General features: G+C 39.8%; 2 protein-coding genes and 1 long non-coding RNA gene across 4 annotated transcripts; 1 reads left to right on the top strand and 2 right to left on the bottom strand.

The window, feature by feature from the left end:
- Positions 1-2,744: 2,744 nt before the first annotated feature.
- Positions 2,745-5,112, bottom strand: siva1 (SIVA1, apoptosis-inducing factor). Its single transcript, XM_066694183.1, has 4 exons — positions 4,818-5,112; positions 4,160-4,354; positions 3,390-3,543; positions 2,745-2,977 (listed from the first exon to the last, which is right to left on the bottom strand). Exons 1-4 carry the CDS (start codon positions 4,933-4,935, stop codon positions 2,929-2,931), a joined length of 516 nt encoding a protein of 171 aa, XP_066550280.1. The 5' UTR covers positions 4,936-5,112; the 3' UTR covers positions 2,745-2,928.
- Positions 5,113-5,242: 130 nt separating this feature from the next.
- On the top strand, positions 5,243-7,176 carry LOC136716797 (uncharacterized). Of its 2 annotated transcripts, XR_010805150.1 has the most exons (5): positions 5,243-5,431; positions 5,732-5,767; positions 5,986-6,048; positions 6,286-6,451; positions 6,889-7,176. It is a non-coding gene; the product is annotated as an uncharacterized LOC136716797 (long non-coding RNA). The 2 variants fall into 2 exon arrangements; XR_010805149.1 differs by having other exon boundaries at positions 5,248-5,767.
- Positions 7,177-7,641: 465 nt separating this feature from the next.
- On the bottom strand, positions 7,642-20,771 carry adss1 (adenylosuccinate synthase 1). The gene is made up of 13 exons (XM_066694182.1): positions 20,513-20,771; positions 15,139-15,241; positions 14,976-15,038; positions 14,495-14,545; positions 14,195-14,261; positions 13,849-13,956; positions 13,519-13,600; positions 13,097-13,223; positions 12,624-12,778; positions 12,352-12,476; positions 10,165-10,262; positions 9,553-9,702; positions 7,642-9,070 (listed from the first exon to the last, which is right to left on the bottom strand). The coding sequence occupies exons 1-13, from the start codon at positions 20,699-20,701 to the stop codon at positions 9,018-9,020; spliced, it is 1,371 nt and encodes a 456-aa protein (XP_066550279.1). The 5' UTR covers positions 20,702-20,771; the 3' UTR covers positions 7,642-9,017.
- Positions 20,772-21,078: the final 307 nt, after the last annotated feature.

The following is a 21,078-nucleotide window of genomic DNA, read 5'->3' as shown; positions in this document are numbered from 1 at the left end:
CAACAATATAACAGAACCAACTTGAAAAACCACATGACTTATCAATGTGAAGAATGTGTTCCAGCAGATATATATTCATAGAAGAAGGAAAAAAAACACTATCGAGGTGCAGATTTCATTACTTAATTTCTATACACATATAACCACAATTCACCAACTTTCCCAGGTGATTTATACATGATCATTGACATGGGCCAATAAACAAACATTTTGCTATATGCTAGGTATGAAAACTGTGGTATAAACTCAATTTAAAAGTATACGAAAGAGCACAATCATTTTAAAATGCAGTAATTATTTGTAAGACTATGAAAAGGTTCATATAAATAATTCAAATCTTGAACTTTGTCCTAATCTATTTTATTCTATTTTCAACAGCTGGAGAGGAAAGAAAAAAAAACTCCAGGTGGCATATGTTCCAAAGTCTCTTTTGCTAGGATCCAAATCTACTGTCCTATTTACAACCACTCAAGTTTTTATCTTTTATCTAATACCTTATAACAAAGGAGCATGCACATTTACAAGAACTGATGTAGTCTTGATGTGTATTGCATAAGGAATCAATCAATGGAAGTCTTTGAAAAATGTTCAACTCGTTTGAAGTGTTTAAAACATTACACAGGCAATTTAAAGTAGAAAAAATGGGGACATGTGTATGGGAAAGTTCATAGGTGTATTAAGAGGTAATTTTGGAAGAATAGATGGAATCATTGCACAGCATAAGTATGTCATTTTACATTTGTACTCGCTATTCAATGGTATTCAAAGCTGATATGGCAAAATACCTAATTGCAAGTTGCAAGTGCACGCGCATAGGTGTATATATAATCACATAGGCCTACATACGTGTGTGTGTGTATATATATATATACACACACACACACTCACACACATACATTTTATGAAGTTCCCAAATAAAAATGTTACTCTTTTAATTTACAGCCTTTACAATATTTCACTTCCTATACATGAATCAGCCTGATCTGTGGTCTGCATATTCACACATTTGTTACAAAACAATCATCTACACTAATGTGTACATGAACAGCCATATGGGCTTCTTGACGGCTTTCAGCCACTGCATTTGAAACAGGGCTTCGGATTACATCGATTTTTCCTACCTCCCATTCCTGGTTATATAACATTGACACAGGTCCAGAAAAATGCTGATGTTACCTGTTCCTGCCAAGAGCTTCCACGAAAAAAAAAAAAAAAGTTATAGATTGTGGATAGATTTATTTTTAGAACAATACTCCTTCAAAGAGCTTTACTCAGAGGCACAAGCTGCCCAGAAATTAATAACTTCTGCAGAGAAAATAAGACCACAGGTGTAACACAAAGCAAGTCAAGTTAAAATAGCATTGATAGTCCTAGGTTAAACACCAAAGGTCAGACCAACATTTCCACGACTGATCTGGGTATAATCTACAGAAACAACCCCTCGGGCCAGAATATTCAGTCTTGTCGGGCAAGAAATATCCAAACCAGAAAAGAAAAAAAGCATGTTGGCCATTTAAACATCATTCTGTTCCACTGCCACAAAGGCTTTTCAGTCAGCTTCCTTCAGGTGAATTTCTAGCCAATCTCAAATATGTGCTGCCATCTCCTGACATGCTTTGCAAACCCGTGCTCTGCCACCCACTGGTAAGACATGAAATTTGCAGCACGGGGAGAGGGGGCGTAAAATAACAACCACATATCCTGGCATCAAAGCAGCACCTTAGAGAATGTACTGGCTAGATAGGAGTTTTCAGGTTGAAAAGGAGTCACCAAAGCCTGGCTCTGGGCTTAGACTTGTAAGGAGCCTCCTCATCAGTTCTAAAGTGAGCAAGTGCCCTGAAAAGTCAGCAAAGGTATTTTATAAAACTGCGGAGGATACAAGTCTGTGTGTTATGAACAATCTATTGCTGGGCCCTTTCTATGACACACATAAGCCAGCCTTTTCAAAACAGGAGAGAGAAAATACATATTTTCTCAAAAGACCCAAAACAGCCACCATTATCAGTCAGTTCAGCTGGAGAATACAGCAACATGACAGGCTGAGTAATTGGCTGTTCTAGAGTGGATTACACCTGGGGGCTGAATCTAGTGTTCTTTAAGAAAAGAAAAAAAAAAAAAGAGAACACACCAACTAACATGGGAGCAAAGCTCAGGTATTTCTATAGGATACATGATTAAAAGGTCATTGTCAGAAGGAATTTGATCATTCCTACATTTATTCAGATTATGAATGGGATTTGGATCAAAGCAGTTTCAGAATTCATTTGACAGTTTGGAACATTAAAAAAAAAAAAAATTATATATATATATAAAATTTAACAAGATTTTCCCCACAGCAACAATGTTAAAACTAGTACATAGCATCAGAATCCTCCAACCAACAAATTAAAGCACACACCAAATATAGGATTACACAACCAATTAGAAATTGTAGAAACCATAGGGTCTTCTAAAACCCTACCTACTTACACAAAGCATTCCAGGACCTCTCTCCCATTAGGTGTGCTTTCTGAACATCAAAAATTCAGTACAGTCACATGGCACAAATTTAGAATACACTATGTATTCCATTTATATGCATCAAAATTCTTTATAATCCACCGATAAGTGGCAAGAGGAATATTCCATGTATGGTATTAAAACAAGCATGCACACGACTGGGGGAGAGAAAAAAAAAAAAAAAAAAGGGGGGGGGGGGGGCAGGTATAAAATGTTTCTCATTCAAAAAATTGAAAGTGCAAATGTCAGGTTGTCATATAAATTTATTGAAAGTAAAGATTTAAAATATATACAGCTCATTATACATCATGCAGTAAAATAGAATAGCAGTCCACAGATTTACAAATGGTCCAACTGATGGGCCTGGGGAAGCATGATTTCCCAGTTCCATGCTTCCTTCATCAAGTGAACACCAGCCATCGCTGCTCATTAAGGTGAGCAGTCAAAGCACAGCACTCGGTCGTATCGATCACTGTAACTGAGAGAATAGAGCAACCGTTAGAACTTTACCTCTCCTCATTAAAGATTTTACAGCTTACCAATACACCAACTAAAACATTTTAAAGCAAATGCATAAAGGCCATAAGTACCATGATATGTTTAATAGCTACTATATTTAGTTGGCAGACACCCTTATCCAGGGCACAGTTGCAATTTTTATGATCAAATGTGAAAATATTGCAAGAAATTACTTTGTTCTACAAGTTAATGAGTGGTATAGGATTGTATCTGTATGAAAAGACAGCCATGTCCACTCCAAAAGTAGACAATCCTGGTACTGGAATGACACTACAAAAGCAGAAGGTCTGTGGACCTCCAGAACCAGGGTGGTAGATTCAGCCAACATGTGATAAGTGACCATAATGAGGGAAAAGTGCTCCGTCACTTACTCTACTATGGTGCACACTGAGCAGCACAGACTGGCGCAGGAGATGCACTGGCGACTGCAGCTCGGGCAGGGGAGGCGGTCGCACTGCGAACAGGGCTCCTTCACACTGGCAGCTATTAGACACACACAGCAAGACACAGGAACCCCACAAGCACCTGGTGTGGAGCAGAGCACAGCATGGCATTACAGCAGCATGCACAGTGCCACACTCTCCACTACAGGAAAGGTGGGCAGAACCACAATAGGAGGAAGATGAGCAACGGACGAGCACAAGAAGTTGTTAATGGACTACAAGTGTGCAACTTCACAGACTCTGGGCAGTTTAAATTGGAGAAAATTTCACGACAAGCATCAAAACCCGATTGTGGAATTGTGTAGGGCCTTTATCAGTGTGCGGTTTCAAAATGTACTGGAGCAGTGAGATTTGAAAGCACATCAATTTTACCAAAATATGTATAGGCAATTTCTTCAGTTCATGGTCAGCATTATATTTATACACATACCTTTAAACAGTAACCAATCTTTGGAAACATTTCATTTGTGCGCATAGCCAGTCAGGGAGAATAGATATCAATGCTCATGTACAGAAGTTCTCTTCAGTTCAGAAGGCAGCAAGAAGTTCACAAAAAGTTAATTTAGAGGTTTGTCCACGCTATTATGAATCTCAAAATACTCACATTACCTAGTAGGTAATATTTAAAAAATAAAAAGCTTTCAGATTGCTTGAGAGAATAAACTAATACCACATAATTGCCATATTCACTAATTTACCTGCAGTGGAAGGAATGGCACCTTTCCGCAGTTTGCCATCCTGTCCTATCAAGGTCTGCCCCTTTAACAGAGAGGAGCCAAGGGCAGGCTGCGGGCAGGCAGAGGACGCTTCAGTGCCAACCCCAGTGCCATCCTCCCTGCAGATCTTCCCCATGACAGCTTTGACGCCGGTAAACATCAGGTTCTTCGTTTTTTCTGCAAAAAAACCCGATAGCAATTCAAAAGGTTTTACAAACCAGTGCATATTGAGGGTTCAAACAAGATCAGTCGATTAGTTTACCATCGATTGAGAAGATACAATTAATGCACAGGTACACATTTTCACTGGGATCACAATGCCTTTACTGTAGTCACCCAGTTTAATGCAGACAATTAAATCAGTTCGAGCGACTGATCAGCGCTTAATTATAAATATTAAGTAGCAACTAAGTCAGCATATGCATTCAAATCATTAATACACATGTAAACACGTTACCGATTTAACATTACGTTTCAATGACTAGTGACAATGAGTGCCGAAAAACAAACCTTTTTCCTCTTTATATCCATGTATGTTTGTTTATACATTTTACATGCACACACAATGACAAGCTGCTAGTCGACATTAACACCGTTAACCACACAAGAAAGAAAGAAAGAACCCCCCACACCCCCTTACCGTAGATCTTATGCCTGTATTTGTTTCCTAACACTCCCTGGTTCATCTCCTTCGGTCCGATGTGAATCTTGTACTGCAGGGAGAAGGTTTCTTCGAAAGGATAGGCTCTCTTTGGCATGGTCTTCTGATGAGGTTCTTTCCGTAAAATAAAGTAAAACCGATAGAAAAATAACGAAGACGAAGACGAAGAAGACGAAGAAGACGAAGAAGAAGACGACGACGACGACGACGACAACGACAACAAGAAGAACAACAACAACAACAACAACAATCAGCACTACGCAGCCGCCTTTTGAAGTTCAAGTCTCACAAACTCAACTCAGATTTTCGCGGGAAAATTGTGACCTGCAGCCTTTAACCTCTGACCCAGTGACGTAAGCGAAGGCAGTTTTGCGCAAATCTGTGCTGCTCCACCAATGGGATCGCTGGCATTATGCAGATCTGCGCAGAAGTATGGACGTGTGTTGGCTTGGGTATTTAACAGTAGAAATACTGTAAGAATTTCTTGTGGACTTGTAAATCCATTAGATAACAATATAAATGATACAATTCCATGAATATTACTACAAACCTATCGATAATGCATTCCTTCATATTTTAAAAAACAAAACAAGGTATTCATTCACTTACATAACTCCTGTTCAAATTTTAGACTCAAAAGTGTTATTTATTTTGCTAATCAATTTATACAAACGAATCTATATCTGTAATCATCCCCACACACTGCCATTCATTTATTTGAAAGCTGTCAATGTCTGTTTTAACGTTAAGATTTGTGTCGATGGCATTGTCATCGGTGCAATGTTAATTACATGACATGACATGACATGACACAAATCAAACACACTTTTTGAGATTCATACATCGGTTTGTTTCATTATGCAAATTAGAAAGTAGCACTGTTTCCTCAACAGACTCTGTAGCCTGGAGACACCACAACACACCGGCGGGTGAGACACGAACTATTTCTGCCTAATGCATGATCATTAATCTGACATTTCCAACTAACTGCATTATATTATATATAAACAAACATTAAAATCGATGTTTATTTCCATTGTGTCTGTTATTATGTTGTTGCATATATAATAATCAATTGTTTAAAAAACTACCGTGAGCAGCACAAAATGAAGGCAATCTGTAAAATAACTATTTCATGTGTTTTCAGGTTTGACATGGCTTTTCCAAATACTACCGTCTCTCAGACTGATGGTCCTTCAGTTTCATTCTCGTATGTGTCATTGTATTTTTAATGCATGCTTCTCTGAGTGGTTGGCAAATCCTTTAATACAATGGAAATTGAAAAATCGAAATGCTACATAAATTAACGATGTATATTATATTTTAAATGAACACAAACCATGCTGGGAAATGTATAAATGTTCTGGCATAACTTTTTTCCCTTTGTATCTGTTCTGAATGTTCTGACAACACCAGGGAATTAAACTGTAAATGATTTGTTTTGCAGAAATGATACTAAAAGTGGTGCAATCCTCCAGTTGACAAATAAGAGTGGTACTAAATCAAAATACAGCAAAGGCACACCTAAGAGGATGCCCAGAGATGTCTATGGTCAGCCAGCCAACTACCGCTTTATAAGTGAATATGATCATGCCTTCAACCTAAACCAAAATGTAAGCTTTTTGCAACATTTCCTTATTCGCTTGCTTACTTATGTATTGTTAGCACTTCTGTCATTTTACTCTCCTATGCCCAGCCCACCCTTTAGCGCTTTACTTAATTGTTGGAGGATGTATGCTTTATTTTATCATGTAGTAATTGTGTTACTGCATTTTTATAATGCTTTAAAATTACTTCTGCAACTACAACAGGAAGTATACTCATTATGAGATGTTACAGAGCTTTTGATTTATATCCATTCCTTTACCTATGCTGGCTGTCCATTTCGGCCAGTGCCTCCTGGCGTGATTCTCTCTTCTCACAGAACAGGATGGTGCCACTGCTTGCAGTCTGCAACCCTTCAACCCCTGACGCCATCTCATCAAAAAGGAAAGCCAGGCCTGTGAGCTGCCTCGCATCTTCTCATTTTTCACGTCTCCTTGCCTTCCAGGGTACATGGAAAGAGGAGACCCCATGACTTCTGCTGAGTCAACCCAGGCATGTCTGCGCCTGGCTCTCGGCCCAGCTGGTTGTTTATTGCTGCTCAGCACTGGGCTGATGGGAAGAGCGTCACGGAAGAGAGTGCCTTCTCTCTAACAGAGAGGAGTTCATTCGAAAGTAAACTGATGAATCACTTCTAACATGCAGTATTTCCCCTCCGATTTAATACAATATTCAGGACATCTTAAATGTCTTATAGGGTACCCTAAAAGATAATAAAACATCCACATTAACCACATATCATTCTCTACTTGAATGTTTTCAGGTTCCCTTTCATTTTGTAGCAATCAGTTTTTAATGACTGTGAAATGCATTAGCAAACTATATCGAACAATTTGAAAATCAGCAATGACAAGATGAAGCAAAAAGTTAAAATATACAAGAAAATATTGATTGAATAATAAGAATAAGAATGGTTCTTTTCGTCAGAACTTGAAACTGTATTAAGAGTTATTACCAACTCAATTTTCCACAAAGGAAACAGCTTTTGATGTTTAACAGGAGTTGTAAAGTATTTTCCTAGTTTACTGTAATGTTGTAACACTAATCCTGTAATGTCAATTATGTTACATGCTAGGAGATATTATGGATAACATAATATATTTGTTAATTTGACTTGCAAGTAGAAAGATTAAGATATTGGACAGACCTAGATCCAGACCCCATCATATAGGTCTAAAGTCCCTCCATTAAAAAAAGTAAACAATGTGCAATTGATTTTATTTGGACTGTACATTTACAGTTCTTACACACAGCCATGCACTGAAGTCAGTTGCAGTAACCCTTCTTGGATGCTTGCCTGTCCAACAGAATCATCAGAGTCAATTAGGCTAGGCATAACATGTTGTTCAGAAGTCATTCCAGTGAAAGGATACACTTTTTCTCACTCGTATGTTTTGTAATAATGATTAATCCAGAAGTGTGAGAGATCTCTTTACTCCTGAATTTAAATGTAAGCACTTTAAAACTGTTGGCAATGAGGGCCAACCAAACATCAAACATTTCACTCTGTTTGGGGAAATAAAAACAGCACTTAAAACATGAGTAAAACATAAAAAATACAAAATGCCAATTTTAACAATATTACAATAATACAATAAAATGGCTTGTGAACATTTCTATAGTGCTTCTGTATTTAAAAAAACAAGCAACTGAATAAGCAGCAAGCTAGGCTATGGCATCAGGTACTGGCCAGGGTTTAATTCAAGTCTATGCAAAAGAACTTTGAGGATATTTATCCTTAAAAACAATAAAACAAACCAGGGGTTATTCATTTATCTGTTGGGTCCAACTTCTTGATAAAAGGTATACAGCACCACATGAAGAAGGAAAGGATTGCGAACACAGTAAAAATGGCTACCTGTTGCCCTCTGTACTCTATCTTATGGCAGTATTACATTTAAAACCTGTTGGCCTCACCTGCTGCATTGAGGCTGTTTCAGTGGGCTTCAGATTTTTTATTTTTCCCTGGAGAGAAAAGCACACATATAACGTCCACAACTTGAGAAAGAACACAAACTGTATCCGAGATGAAGTCAAGGAAATTTGGAAGGGACTAAACTTGATAAACTTCAGCTCACCTATGATAACCTGTGTTAGTTATGTTAACACATCTGAAGGAACGCTGTAAAGAATGTTGATTGTAGGCAATTCAGTGTTTTAGTGTTCTTAATCACTGTGGAGGATGTTTTGCTATGAGAGCTTAATGAAATGCAAAGAAAAAATTCACCAGTTTGCCTTTTCATCATTAACAGCTTCATGCTCAACATAAAGCTTTTTCACATTACATTGCTGCCCAGCTTCTTCATTCTAGCAAGCCTTCCACCACAATAAAGTCTAACCCAATAGGTATGAAAATTAACAAAAAACACCCCAAATCATACACAAGCAAAATCAGTCTAAATGATGGATACAAAAACCCTTGGCTGTGTAAGTGTAATTAACTCTGTTGACTCCCCTAGTTATGCATAACATTTGGTTAAAATGACCCCAAAACATCTGGAGGGTTAAAAAGGAAATTGACAGGAGCACAGCCATTATGAGCACATCTGTCTTGACCAAAGGGAGGCAGGTCTGTGTCTAGAACATCTGGATCATGGACTCTCTTGACTTTCCAACCCCAACCCATTTTACTGAAAAGAGAAGAGTGGACATTAAAAACACCAGGTGAGAAAACTGCAAATCCAGTTTTTGAGTCACTAACTGAGAGGGTTTCACTGATCTGAGAGTACCTGTTCTGTAGGATGTTCTAAAACACTTCCTTTAATTTAACATTTGCTTGACTGGGACTGGATTGTACATTATTCTCAGTGTCAAACTGGGATTTAGAGATGGGGATTTTGAGTAGGGGTGCACAGCTCCAGTCCTTGCAAGGGTGTTCCATTTTTAATTATAACCCCCATTTACTTTGTTTCCCATGTTTTAATCAAATTGCCCATTAAAACTTGACTAGAAGACCTGGCATATTCTGCTTCCTATAACATTGGGTTGAGTTCCCTAGTTATGAACCACTGTTGATTAAGGAGTTTTCTAAAACCTGCTGGACTGTGATACAAGGCAAGGACTCTTGAGCAGTGAACCCATAAGGCTTTCGGGCTCCCATTGTGTGACTTACTGGGAATGCCAATATGGTTCTCCACAAATCGGATGTAGTTCTGTGCCTTGGGTGGCAGGTCGTCCCACTTCCTTGCCGCAGTGGTGTCGCTCTTCCAGCCTGGCAGAGTCTCATAATCCACCTCCACTTTCTGTAGGATCTCCATGTTTGCTGTTCCATGTTATAGACAGAAAAGGGAATAATGACTTCTGTGCAATCCACAGCCCAGATTTCCACTGTTGGCACTGTTGCTAAAGACTTCTCAAAGATGATTGAGGGGGTATGCAGTGGTGAAGTATATCAGAGTTATGAATTCACAGTGCAGACATAAATATCTAACAGAAACCCACCCCAGTCTGACACATCCCAAAGGGTGAGGGGCAGAATTAGGTTAAAGGCAAGGAGGATGATGCAAACCCTAAAGGCATGAGTGCTGGATAAATGCCCAAGGATCACCTGAAGCCCCAAGACCAGTTTCTAGTGCATATTCCATTCATATGCCCATATGCTTTCCCATTGCATGTCTTGACAAATAGATGTGAAATGTATTTTCAAATTGCTTTTCTATCCCCTCAGAATGCTGTGATTTAACCAAAAAAAGAACGTATCGAAAAGAATCATGATGGGAAATACCTGGGAAATAGGGAATCCTTTTGCCATTGAGCTTGTAGGCGATGCCCACTTTGATCTCATCCAGCGAATCCAGAATATCCAGCTTTGTCAGTGCGAACCTGTGGAAAGAATTGGATAAGATTAGCATGGAATTCAAACCTTACATAACAAATCACACCAAAATCAGGTTAGGTTAGGTTTTTATTGTACAGAAGAGGACTCTATAGCCCTGATTCTAGGGAGACAAAGCGTTGAGTAAGGTATTGCTGCAGACCTGGAGACAACGTAATTTACATTGCCACAACGTTATAAAACATGAAAGGCACATTTTCTATTTCAAATTAAACCTTCTGGTTAATATACATAAACGTATTAAATTTAGCCCATGTACCGGATTCACTTTACACATACTGTATCATGTGAACTGTAATGTTTTAATCTTCAGTTAATAAAAGCATGATGTTCCTCATTAATGTGAAACCAGTCCTCTTATTTCTGTGTTAATATTGGCAATCTGGGTTTATAGTTTGGAAAAACTATTTTCTATATTTACATTATTTTTGGTTTATAACCTATATAAACTAGCTACCATATAGTATACAATTCAAACTCATTACCGTGGGCTCAGAATAATATAATAGGTGCAATTAATCTGAGCTCTCTATTTCTGATGTCAAAAGTGATTTGGCACAAGGGCTGACATGTTTGCATTCTATAGTAACATGTAGGTCTTGTTTGGAATATGAGATTAGCCTACAGGATCTACACTTGGAGCTCTATACAGTGTACTTCTACTTACTTCCGTTAAGTGTTTACAGTGAATAGAGTCAATATGCTTTTCAAAACTCAACTCGTCAAAATGTAATTTTAAGCATAATGTAACATCATTTTGTTCGTCTTATCAAACTAGCCTTGCCTAAAGTTAACTTCGATTGCTTTTTATATATATATATATAGCGAATTATTGTAAAAACAATATAAAAGTTATTAAAACCTGTCTCATTGGAAAAATAACATACAATTTATAAAACCTGTCCAACATGCTGCTTTATAAGCAGTTGCCTATCCTGATTAACTACTAGCTATCCATTTACTAACATCAACCTAAGTCTAGAAAGAAAGAGAGAGGTGATTTACCGCATAAATAATGACTGACAAGTATCTTCTCGCATCAAAAATGACTGACAAATGTCTTCTGCAGATGATTGGCCGCATAAAAAGTGATTGACAAGCAATTGCAGCAAAGTGATTGGCTGCATACAAAATGATTGACAGTTACTCCTCTCACATTCCAATGTCTCCGGGCCTGTAGCAATACATACTTGAAAGTGTCCTCTGGACATAGCTCAGCTCTTAATGACTTAACAGGACCAGTTATTTGGTACAAGTCAGTGTTTCTTGGTGTATTTACAGTTACTTGTAAAACCTGCTGGAACGTGAGCTACAGATTCCAAGCAGAGGACCTGTACAATAATACTCCAACTTCACAACTTGGGGAGCTAAAGTACCAAATTTCGGCACTGGTGTAAATTCAACTGAATATATCATATACTCATTAAAAGCCTATTGTTTCCTTTTATTGCATTGCACACTCATTGTTTGTATTTTTACTTATCTAGGTTTTCCAGAAAAATACCTTCTGAAGAACTGTATTGCATGGGAAGAGTGTAGCATCCCTAAAGCTAAAGCTCATTAATATAGCTTTATTTCCACAAGCATCAGCAATGCTGATATATTCTGCTTTTTATTCTGGTGTCATAGGTCGTCTTCAGAAGTTATTATTTGCTGAACAGTTAGTGTGAGAACAGCCGAAGCTGAAACACCCACACAGAATGAGGGCATGCGATGCATTATAAAATGTTAAACTGAAGACAGGAAAACAATATAAAAAAGACAAATGTTTAAACAATGACAGACTCAATTATTATGAACAACAGTGACAAAAACTCAAATGGAATGTTTTGTTCAATCAAAAAAAAACAGTTTTGAACTGGGTTAATTCATCGGGCAATAAAAAGAGACAGTGTCTTGATTCACTGCTAATACACTAATTTTGTAGGAATCTTCAGTATGTTAATGTACTTCAATTTGCAAAATAAATTGGGAGATTTCAAGAACAAGTCAGACTAAAAAGGTCAGTTTAAGACATTTGAATAGGAACGCCCATAGGGGTAGAAATTAGAGAAGGGAGGAACACTGTCTACCTACGCAGTGAATCCATTGATCATATTTGCATATCGGAGAATGACGAGGTCCAGCCAGCCACAACGCCTCTTCCTGCCTGTGGTCACTCCCACCTCGTGGCCTCTGGACTGCAGCAGCTCTCCAATCTCCTGGACGACACAAACCATGACCAGCAGCCCTTTACAAACTCATCAGTTATACTCACACATTGCACAGCCAGGCTCAGAGATCCCTCACACTTAGTGTCGGTAGTGTTTAATGACAGTTCTCTGTGGAACCCAGTCATGGGCACTTACGTTGGTTTGTTCTGTGGGGAAGGCCCCGATGCCCACTCTGGTGGTGTAGGCCTTCACTACTCCATAGACCTCGCCGATGTTCTGCGGGGGGATGCCCAGGCCAGTGCACACGCCACCCACTGTGCAGTTCGAGGAGGTCACAAAAGGGTACGTTCCTGGAGAGGGGATAACCCAAAGACCCATCAGCATTATTATTATTCAAATGCTTATTATCAGTGAGTATTAACATTATTTTATTACACTGATGCCATTATCCAATATCACAGAATCCATGCACATTTAAACCAAAACAGGAATGTTTCTTCTTCTCTCTGTGCAGCTTTTCTGCCCCCTGGTGGCCCCAACTGATTCTCCATCCAAGCAGACTGGGAAAAAGTAATGAAATAAAAATCCAGTCCATGAGCCTTGATTTATTTGTCTGATGTCATACCATATTGAGGTTTTAGATTGCAGATTAAGGCGATTCTGCTTACCAAAGTCAATGTCAAGCAGGGCTGCATTAGCACCTTCGACTAGGATTTTCTTCTGGGGGCCATGAATGGCTTCATACATGAAATACACACCGTCTCTCACCATGGGTCGTATCCTCTCGGCATATTCCTATCCAAGAAAAGCAGGTTATGACCTGGTCAGGTTATAGTGATTGAATTTTAATTCTTCAAAGCACTTGAAAATAGAGGACAATCCAATCACTCTATTTCAGATGTGGTGGCATTAAGTATGGTGGTTGTTTGATTTACCTGCTGTCAAATACTCCTGTAATTAAAGCAGTCCTGATTTGAAGCCCTTATAATTCAATATGTCAGATTATGATGCAGACACTGTATATTAAAGACTTTGAAATAACTGGTTTTATCATAACCATTGAGATTTCAGTTTCATCTCTTTTTCATACCTTAAGTTTTTTCAGCTGACCGTCAACATCTACTTCCAGGGTGGGGAACATGGATTGGTACTGCTGGGCTAGATTTTTAAACCTTAAAGGAACCAAATAAAGATGTCTGAATGTACTTTGTCATGTGTAACTAACTAAAAGAACTACACTGGGCACCCAAGGTCTCGGTCCGGGCCACACTTCTCGCAATTAAAATTAGCATTGTTCGCCGAACCACTGCTCTGTACATTTTTTCCCTTTGTGATAATTAGGAGTGTCAATCGGAAAACATTGAGCTTTTGCTCCTGTATGACCAATGGACAGCGACAGCCCGGTTCAATGGGCCCTTACCTGGCAGAGAAGTCCTTGAAATCAGCTAGTAGGTCACACACACGCAGGCCAGTTCGTGCTGCTTTGCTGGAATACGTGGGTCCGATGCCCTTTTTAGTAGTTCCAATACTAATGAAGGAAACAACAGCTAGTTTACAACAGTGCCCTCAAAAACACAATGCAAAAGAGTGACGTTTTGGTCTGTAAAAAAGAACAACGTTGTGTTGCATAATACTGATAAAAATGTCAAAGTAAATGTGTAAGTTTGTTTGGGAGACAACATATTTCAGATAAGTCAACTGCCTTGTAAAAGTCTCTCTTTCTGAACAATAGTTTATTAATGATGTCATAAATGTGGCGTTAATACTTTTTCCCCTCTTGCTCCTGTCGTTGGACCTCCTGGAGCCCATCCACAGCCTGATGGAAATCGAACACTATAAACAAAAGGAAAGACGTGCAAGGTTATACACTCAATTCCTGTGTCAACGTTTGCAGTATTGTCCTGAGAATGTAATACAGTGGCAATCTATTCAAAAAGTTGAATGTCTTGGCAGAAACAAGATTGTTGAGTCAAAAATACAGAAAAGAATATTTCATTTAACCATAGCTTCCCCATTGCCTATATATAAAATTACTTTTTAGTTTGATATTGAAGGTCAAGACCTACCAATATGGGCACGGTCAGAAATTATCAGTCTTTTTTCCCAGTCCTTCAGCCCTGTAAACAGATGGAAGCAAGGAAAAGAGACATGAATTATGATGTAGGTGAGTGAAAGTTCGGGAAAGTAAATGATATCACAGTTTTTACAGCTCTGGCCACAGTACTTAATAGCTGAGCATCATGGGTACAGCAGTCTGTTGTTGTAATAATAAATCACAAAGTTCAAGTAAACAAATGCTGTGTTAATACTGTTGGTCTCTTATGAGGAATCTCATCATATAATTACAGTAGTATGCAATACTAATAACCACAGTGTATAAAAAAGGAGTTGTTACACAGTTCTCATTTGTTACCTTATAGACAATCCAAACAGACATGTGACCTAAAAGAATCAGCCTTGATTATTACCCAACCCTATCATTATTTAGAGGAAGAACTCAGGCGAAAGGTCAATTGACACTGTGAATAAAAACAAACATCTTCCCACCTTTCTTTCCATTTTTATCACCCTCTTCAAACAAGCCTGGCAGATGAATCACAACCCCATTTCCTGTAGAGCGACATGAAGCACAAAGCAAAATTAACACAGTGAGCAAGTAAACAACTCTGAGAAATAATATCCAAGCACAGGCATGAGGAATGAGACCCACCAATGAAGGACACTGCTTTGGGGTTGATAATTCCACTGGGCAGGAGGTGAAAATCATATTCTTTCCCTTCCACTACCACTGTGTGTCCTGCGTTGTTTCCACCCTATAGTTGGGGGTGGGGGGTGGGGAGGGAGTCAAGGTTATTTAGTCAATTACTAAATAAAAAAATAAAACTATTCATTCCAACTTGTTCCAAGGAGTGGAGCCGGGGGTGGTCATATGAACAGAATAGCAAAATAATCATCTGCGTAACTTTGTAGCAAATGGTCTGAGAACTCATTAATTATTCTACCAAGACAATAAATAGTTTTGAAGCCAAGATAGTCATATGCTGTCCTGTAAAAACCTTTTACTAGGTTCTGTGATATGTACAGCTAAGCGTTTTGTTCAGGGGGCAGCAGGATCACTGGAATGCATTCAAATATTTTGGACAACAGTTTTGGCTTGCAACTGGACAATTATTATGATTATTACATATTATTGAGGTTGACTTACAATTGTTACAATATTTTTAACATTTTACCAATTTATACAGCTGGGCATTTACTGGAGCAATCTAGGTAGAGTACCTACAACCCTGTGCTCCACAGTCCACTGCTCCACACAGTTCCGCCCATACTGCCAATGTTAAGACAAATAGTCCGAACAAGAAAATGTTAGCACGGTCCCTCTGTTTCCCAATGAACCTTGTATGCAATAAAAACTGGTATTTATTTGATTGGTTCAACTGTCACATGCTATTGCACCATTATAAATAGTAAATTCATTCATCATCTGTGGGGATCAGCAGCAATTAAATGTATTACCTAAGCCCTCGTGCCTTTCAAAATTCCCCCTAGATTAGTGTCGACATCTCTAGCATGTCTCAAGGACTGCAAAGGACACCAATGCTAACAGAACCTTTGACTCACACATTTTGCAGCTATAGAGACTGGGCTGCATTAGTAATGTAGGTCTGAACTTATTCAGCTTCACCAGCCACAGAGCAATGCTGAATATACAGTGAGGGAAAAAAGTATTTGATCCCCTGCTGATTTTGTACGTTTGCCCACTGACAAAGAAATGATCAGTCTATAATTTTAATGGTAGGTGTATTTTAACAGTGAGAGACAGAATAACAACAAACAAATCCAGAAAAACGCCTTTCAAAAAAGTTATACATTGATTTGCATGTTAATGAGGGAAATAAGTATTTGACCCCTTCGACTTAGTACTTGGTGGCAAAACCCTTGTTGGCAATCACAGAGGTCAGACGTTTCTTGTAGTTGGCCACCAGGTTTGCACACATCTCAGGAGGGATTTTGTCCCACTCCTCTTTGCAGATCCTCTCCAAGTCATTAAGGATTCGAGGCCAACGTTTGGCAACTCGAACCTTCAGCTCCCTCCACAGATTTTCTATTGGATTATGGTCTGGAGACTGGCTAGGACACTCCAGGACCTTAATGTGCTTCTTCTTGAGCCACTCCTTTGTTGCCTTGGCTGTGTGTTTTGGGTCATTGTCATGCTGGAATACCCATCCACGACCCATTTTCAATGCCCTGGCTGAGGGAAGGAGGTTCTCACCCAAGATTTGATGGTACATGGCCCCGTCCATCGTCCCTTTGATGCGGTGCAGTTGTCCTGTCCCCTTAGCAGAAAAACTCCCCCAAAGCATAATGTTTCCACCTCCATGTTTGACGGTGGGGATGGTGTTCTTGGGGTCATTCCTCCTCCTCCAAACACGGCGAGTTGAGTTGATGCCAAAGAGCTCGATTTTGGTCTCATCTGACCACAACACTTTCACCCAGTTCTCCTCTGAATCATTCAGATGTTGGCAAACTTCAGACGGGCCTGTACATGTGCTTTCTTGAGCAGGGGGACCTTGCGGGCGCTGCAGGATTTCAGTCCTTCACGGCGTACTGTGTTACCAATTTGTTTTCTTGGTGACTATGGTCCCAGCTGCCTTGAGATCATTAACAAGATCCTCCCGTGTAGTTCTGGGCTGATTCCTCACCGTTCTCATGATCATTGAAACTCCAAGAGGTGAGATCTTGCATGGAGCCCCAGACTGAGGAGACTGACAGTTATTTTGTGTTTCTTCCATTTGCGAATAATCGCACCAACTGTTGTCACCTTCTCACCAAGCTGCTTGGTGATGGTCTTGTAGCCCATTCCAGCCTTGTGTAGGTCTACAATCTTGTCCCTGACATCCTTGGACAGCTCTTTGGTCTTGGCCATGGTGGAGAGTTTGGAATCTGATTGATTGATTGCTTCTGTGGACAGGTGTCTTTTATACAGGGTAACGAGCTGAGATTAGGAGCACTCCCTTTAAGAGAGTGCTCCTAATCTCAGCTCGTTACCTGTATAAAAGACACCTGGGAGCCAAAAATCTTGCTGATTGATAGGGGATCAAATACTTATTTCCCTCATTAACATGCAAATCAACTTTTTTGAAATGCGTTTTTCTGGATTTGTTTGTTGTTATTCTATCTATCACTGTTAAAATACACCTACCATTAAAATTATAGACTGATCATTTCTTTGTCAGTGGGCAAACGTACAAAATCAGCAGGGGATCAAATACTTTTTTCCCACACTGTAAACTCTTGGTCAATAAATCAGGATTTAAAATACTTCCAATGAACGCAGTTTTACAGTTCTGTAAAAATCATTCATGTAGTGAGGTATATGGAGCAGATCATCTATTAGGAAGCCATCTTTATTGAGGCTCCTGAGTTGAATTAATTAAACTCTCCACTGCTTCAAATCTAAGCTGTCTCGTTGCCAGCGCTGACTGGGATTTCCCTAGGCTTGGTGCACATTTGGCTTTGTGCTACCAGGGAAAGAAGAGCTTGAAGTCAGCAAGGATTTTTTTGGCACTCCTCCTAGCGGGAACTCCTGTGGCTTATCAGAGAACCTGCAAACCCACAGTGTTACCTCACTAAAATAGTTTGGCTCTGCTGCTCCCACTGTGAACCCTCAGATCAAAAGACATGGATGGCCTCTTAGTTTAGCACTTCCACATTGGAGCACAAGAAGAGAAAAATGACTAGGAAACGGTAAGGACCTTACAGAAGATGATATATAAGCACCTATCTGTCAGATGGTATTCATTTGAACTCCCATCGCCAGTCATATAATATCCAACTAATCCTCATCTCATAATTGTCTATAACTTTATATCAAAACTGTATCGCATTCCAAAACCCTGTGGACCTTACATCCCAAAGGCTTGCCTGGGAATGGGATGTGCCCTCGTTTCCTCTGTAGAAGGAGCTATATGCACATTTAGGGCTTGCAGCAGGATGATACCACTCCTTTGGCCTCAGTTTGCTGCCTGAGTGGGGGACATTCAGCTAAATGAACAGTTAAAATATTAGTTGAACTCAATAGGCTTTAACCCGGCCTTCATTTGTGTCCCTCTCCTCTCAACACCTTTGGTACAAGGTTACCCTCCTGGGTGCTGACAAACTCAACAGCCCACTTTCCAAAGGGAATCTGAGCCTAAGGAATAGATATCAACAAATGTGAGAAAGTGGAAGTAATCCATCAAACCATTGACCCAGAAAAGGGCCTAAACCAATGACATGTGTTGCTCTGCAGGTTTTCCATCATCCCCGGCTAAGAGACACTAGTGTACACATAACTCAGCCACAAACCTCTGACAGTCTATACAAACACAATTCGTTCTCGTAATCTCACAACAGCATACAACAACAGAAACCAAAAGGCTTCATGGTAATGTATGACACAAATCGCATTAAAACACCTCAGATAAAATAATAATTTAGACTGGTTTAAAATGTTTTTCATTTCAGCTACCAATTGATATTAAAAACCAAAATGGCAATGTTGATTCAGAAAAGAGTGTGAAACTAAAATAGTATTTGCCACAAAGTTGATTATTAAGAAAGTGGGGGACACCTTTCTTAAACCTGGTGAGATCTATACTGATCTAATTCAATCTAATGTGATGAAGCACCCACCTGCACTTTACAATAAATATATGCTACCACTTTTGTAGCCATATTTACCACTACATCTATCTACATCATACTACAACTATTTCAGAACTACGAAAGCTAACAAGCAAGTCTAATATTTTCATGCCCCATGGACTTCAAGGACTATAAAGTAGGTACTGTAGGGAAGTTTTTCTTTCTTGATTTTTGTTTATGTCTCTTCAGTTATAAAGAGTTGATAAATTAAGCCAGTGGTTCCCAACCCTGGTCTCGGAGGACCCCCTACCCTACTGTTTTTGTTCCTACAAGCTCTCAATTGCTTAATTGAACCATTAATTGAACTAAACCAGAGCCTTTAAATTATTTTAAACAGTAGGGGTTTTAAGTTAAGTATAGATTTAAATAACTTATTAAAGAACCAACTATTTTATTACACAATTTAAAAAGTCAAATCATAGCAGGTGTTTACTTCAATTAAAGTTCAATTAAGTATTTGAGAGCTCTGTTGGAACAAAAAAAAAAAAACAGTAGGTTAGGGGGTCCTCCAGGACCAGGATTGGGAACCCCTGGGTCCCCTCCATCACCTCAGACAACGACCTGATACGGTGCTGCGCAAGCGCAAACACCGCTGCATCACATCTGGCAGGCTGTCCATTTGCCAATGTGCCATTTCTCAGTGCGAGGGTGGACAGTTGCAAATCTCCTAAACACCCGAGCTCCCAAGCTGAGAAATCAACTTTAGTGCATAGCAACAACATACACTGCCATGGAGACTTTAGATCCCGTTACATTCATTTACAGGACTTCCCAACTTGTGACGGTTAGAAGATACTCTGGTTACAACGGATGACCTTTTGAAGTCGCATTCCGTCGTCGAAAAGCACACCATGCTCTGCAAACTAAATTAAACTGAACGGCCTATTTATGCCCTATGATTAACTTATTCAATTCGAATCTAAGTTTCCTTTTCAACAATCTGCACAATTCTAAACCTGGAAGAAAACAATGCTATTAATACGTCCATCGAAAAACTACAAAATCAGTGGCTTCATAATTCACTTGCACTTTTGTTTTTGGATAATATAATAAACAATTAAACGGGCGATATTAAAAAGCACGTCATGCCAGATGGCGAAAAGCCTATTTCTAACATAGCTAGTCAATAGCTACTCTACGGGTGTCGCAGTTTGTGCTTCAATTCATGTGTCAGTTACATAACTTTCTGTATCGTTTCGATTTCGTACATTTGCACTACATTGCAAACAACAACTTGGCGAGGACTTACACATGACACAGACGAGAGATTGACAGTGAAGAGAAAATTATGAACATTTTAAACTGTCACAATATGACCATTGTCGGTGTCGTAGTAAACGCACATGCAGGGAAAGTGCAACAGGTACGAGTACAGATATCCTTTGCTGTGCAGTTACCTGGCACCGGCACACAATGTCGGACTCTGTCGCCAGCAAGTCGACCACCTTTCCTTTGCCTTCGTCTCCCCATTGCGCCCCCAGGACCACCGTCACCCTGTTGCCCGAGTCGCTGCGGGGTCGCTTCACCCCAGACCCGGGTGGGTTTGTGTGGTTCTTGTGCTCGTTGACTGTCCAGCCGCCCGACATGTTTACAGCAGCGCACTCGCAGATGCCGCCCGTCCGAAATAACCCCGCAGAGCCGCGTTTCACCTCAGATCACAGCAAACCAAACGCAGATCAGCCGGTCCGTGACGTCAGCGCCCACACGACCCATGCGGAGCGGGTTGCGCCTGTGGGCACTGACGCAGATTTCCGCAGGTCTGCAGTATCCCAGCGCTCCCATTGGTGGAGCCGCGCAGACCCGCGCAAACCTGCGCAAATCCGCGCTATACGATCGCGACCATGATCTGGAGTGAAGACAGCGGGGCAGATTGACACAAATCTGGTTACTTCTACTTCCTCTCATTCCCCGACCAGTTATTACCGTGTAATAATAGTGCATGGGGCTGTGAAGTCAAGCTGGT

The sequence above is a fragment of the Amia ocellicauda genome, chromosome 21 (genome assembly GCF_036373705.1).
Source record: "Amia ocellicauda isolate fAmiCal2 chromosome 21, fAmiCal2.hap1, whole genome shotgun sequence".
Classification (NCBI taxonomy): domain Eukaryota; kingdom Metazoa; phylum Chordata; class Actinopteri; order Amiiformes; family Amiidae; genus Amia; species Amia ocellicauda.
Note: the sequence above shows the minus strand (reverse complement) of the source record. Positions and strands in the feature narration are given on the sequence as shown.

What these genes read in the sequence shown, in the direction of transcription:
- siva1 (XM_066694183.1), bottom strand. Translation starts at nt 4,935, where the DNA reads ATGCCAAAGAGAGCCTATCCTTTCGAAGAAACCTTCTCCCTGCAGTAC. An exon ending in ATACAGGCATAAGATCTACG is followed by an intron (nt 4,355 to 4,817) that starts GTAAGGGGGTGT and finishes GTTTTTTTGCAG; the next exon opens with AAAAAACGAAGAACCTGATG. An exon ending in TGCCATTCCTTCCACTGCAG is followed by an intron (nt 3,544 to 4,159) that starts GTAAATTAGTGA and finishes GCTCCACACCAG; the next exon opens with GTGCTTGTGGGGTTCCTGTG.
- adss1 (XM_066694182.1), bottom strand. Translation starts at nt 20,701, where the DNA reads ATGTCGGGCGGCTGGACAGTCAACGAGCACAAGAACCACACAAACCCA. An exon ending in CAGGAGCAAGAGGGGAAAAA is followed by an intron (nt 13,957 to 14,194) that starts GTATTAACGCCA and finishes TTCCTTCATTAG; the next exon opens with TATTGGAACTACTAAAAAGG. An exon ending in TTCAAGGACTTCTCTGCCAG is followed by an intron (nt 13,601 to 13,848) that starts GTAAGGGCCCAT and finishes GGTTCCTTTAAG; the next exon opens with GTTTAAAAATCTAGCCCAGC.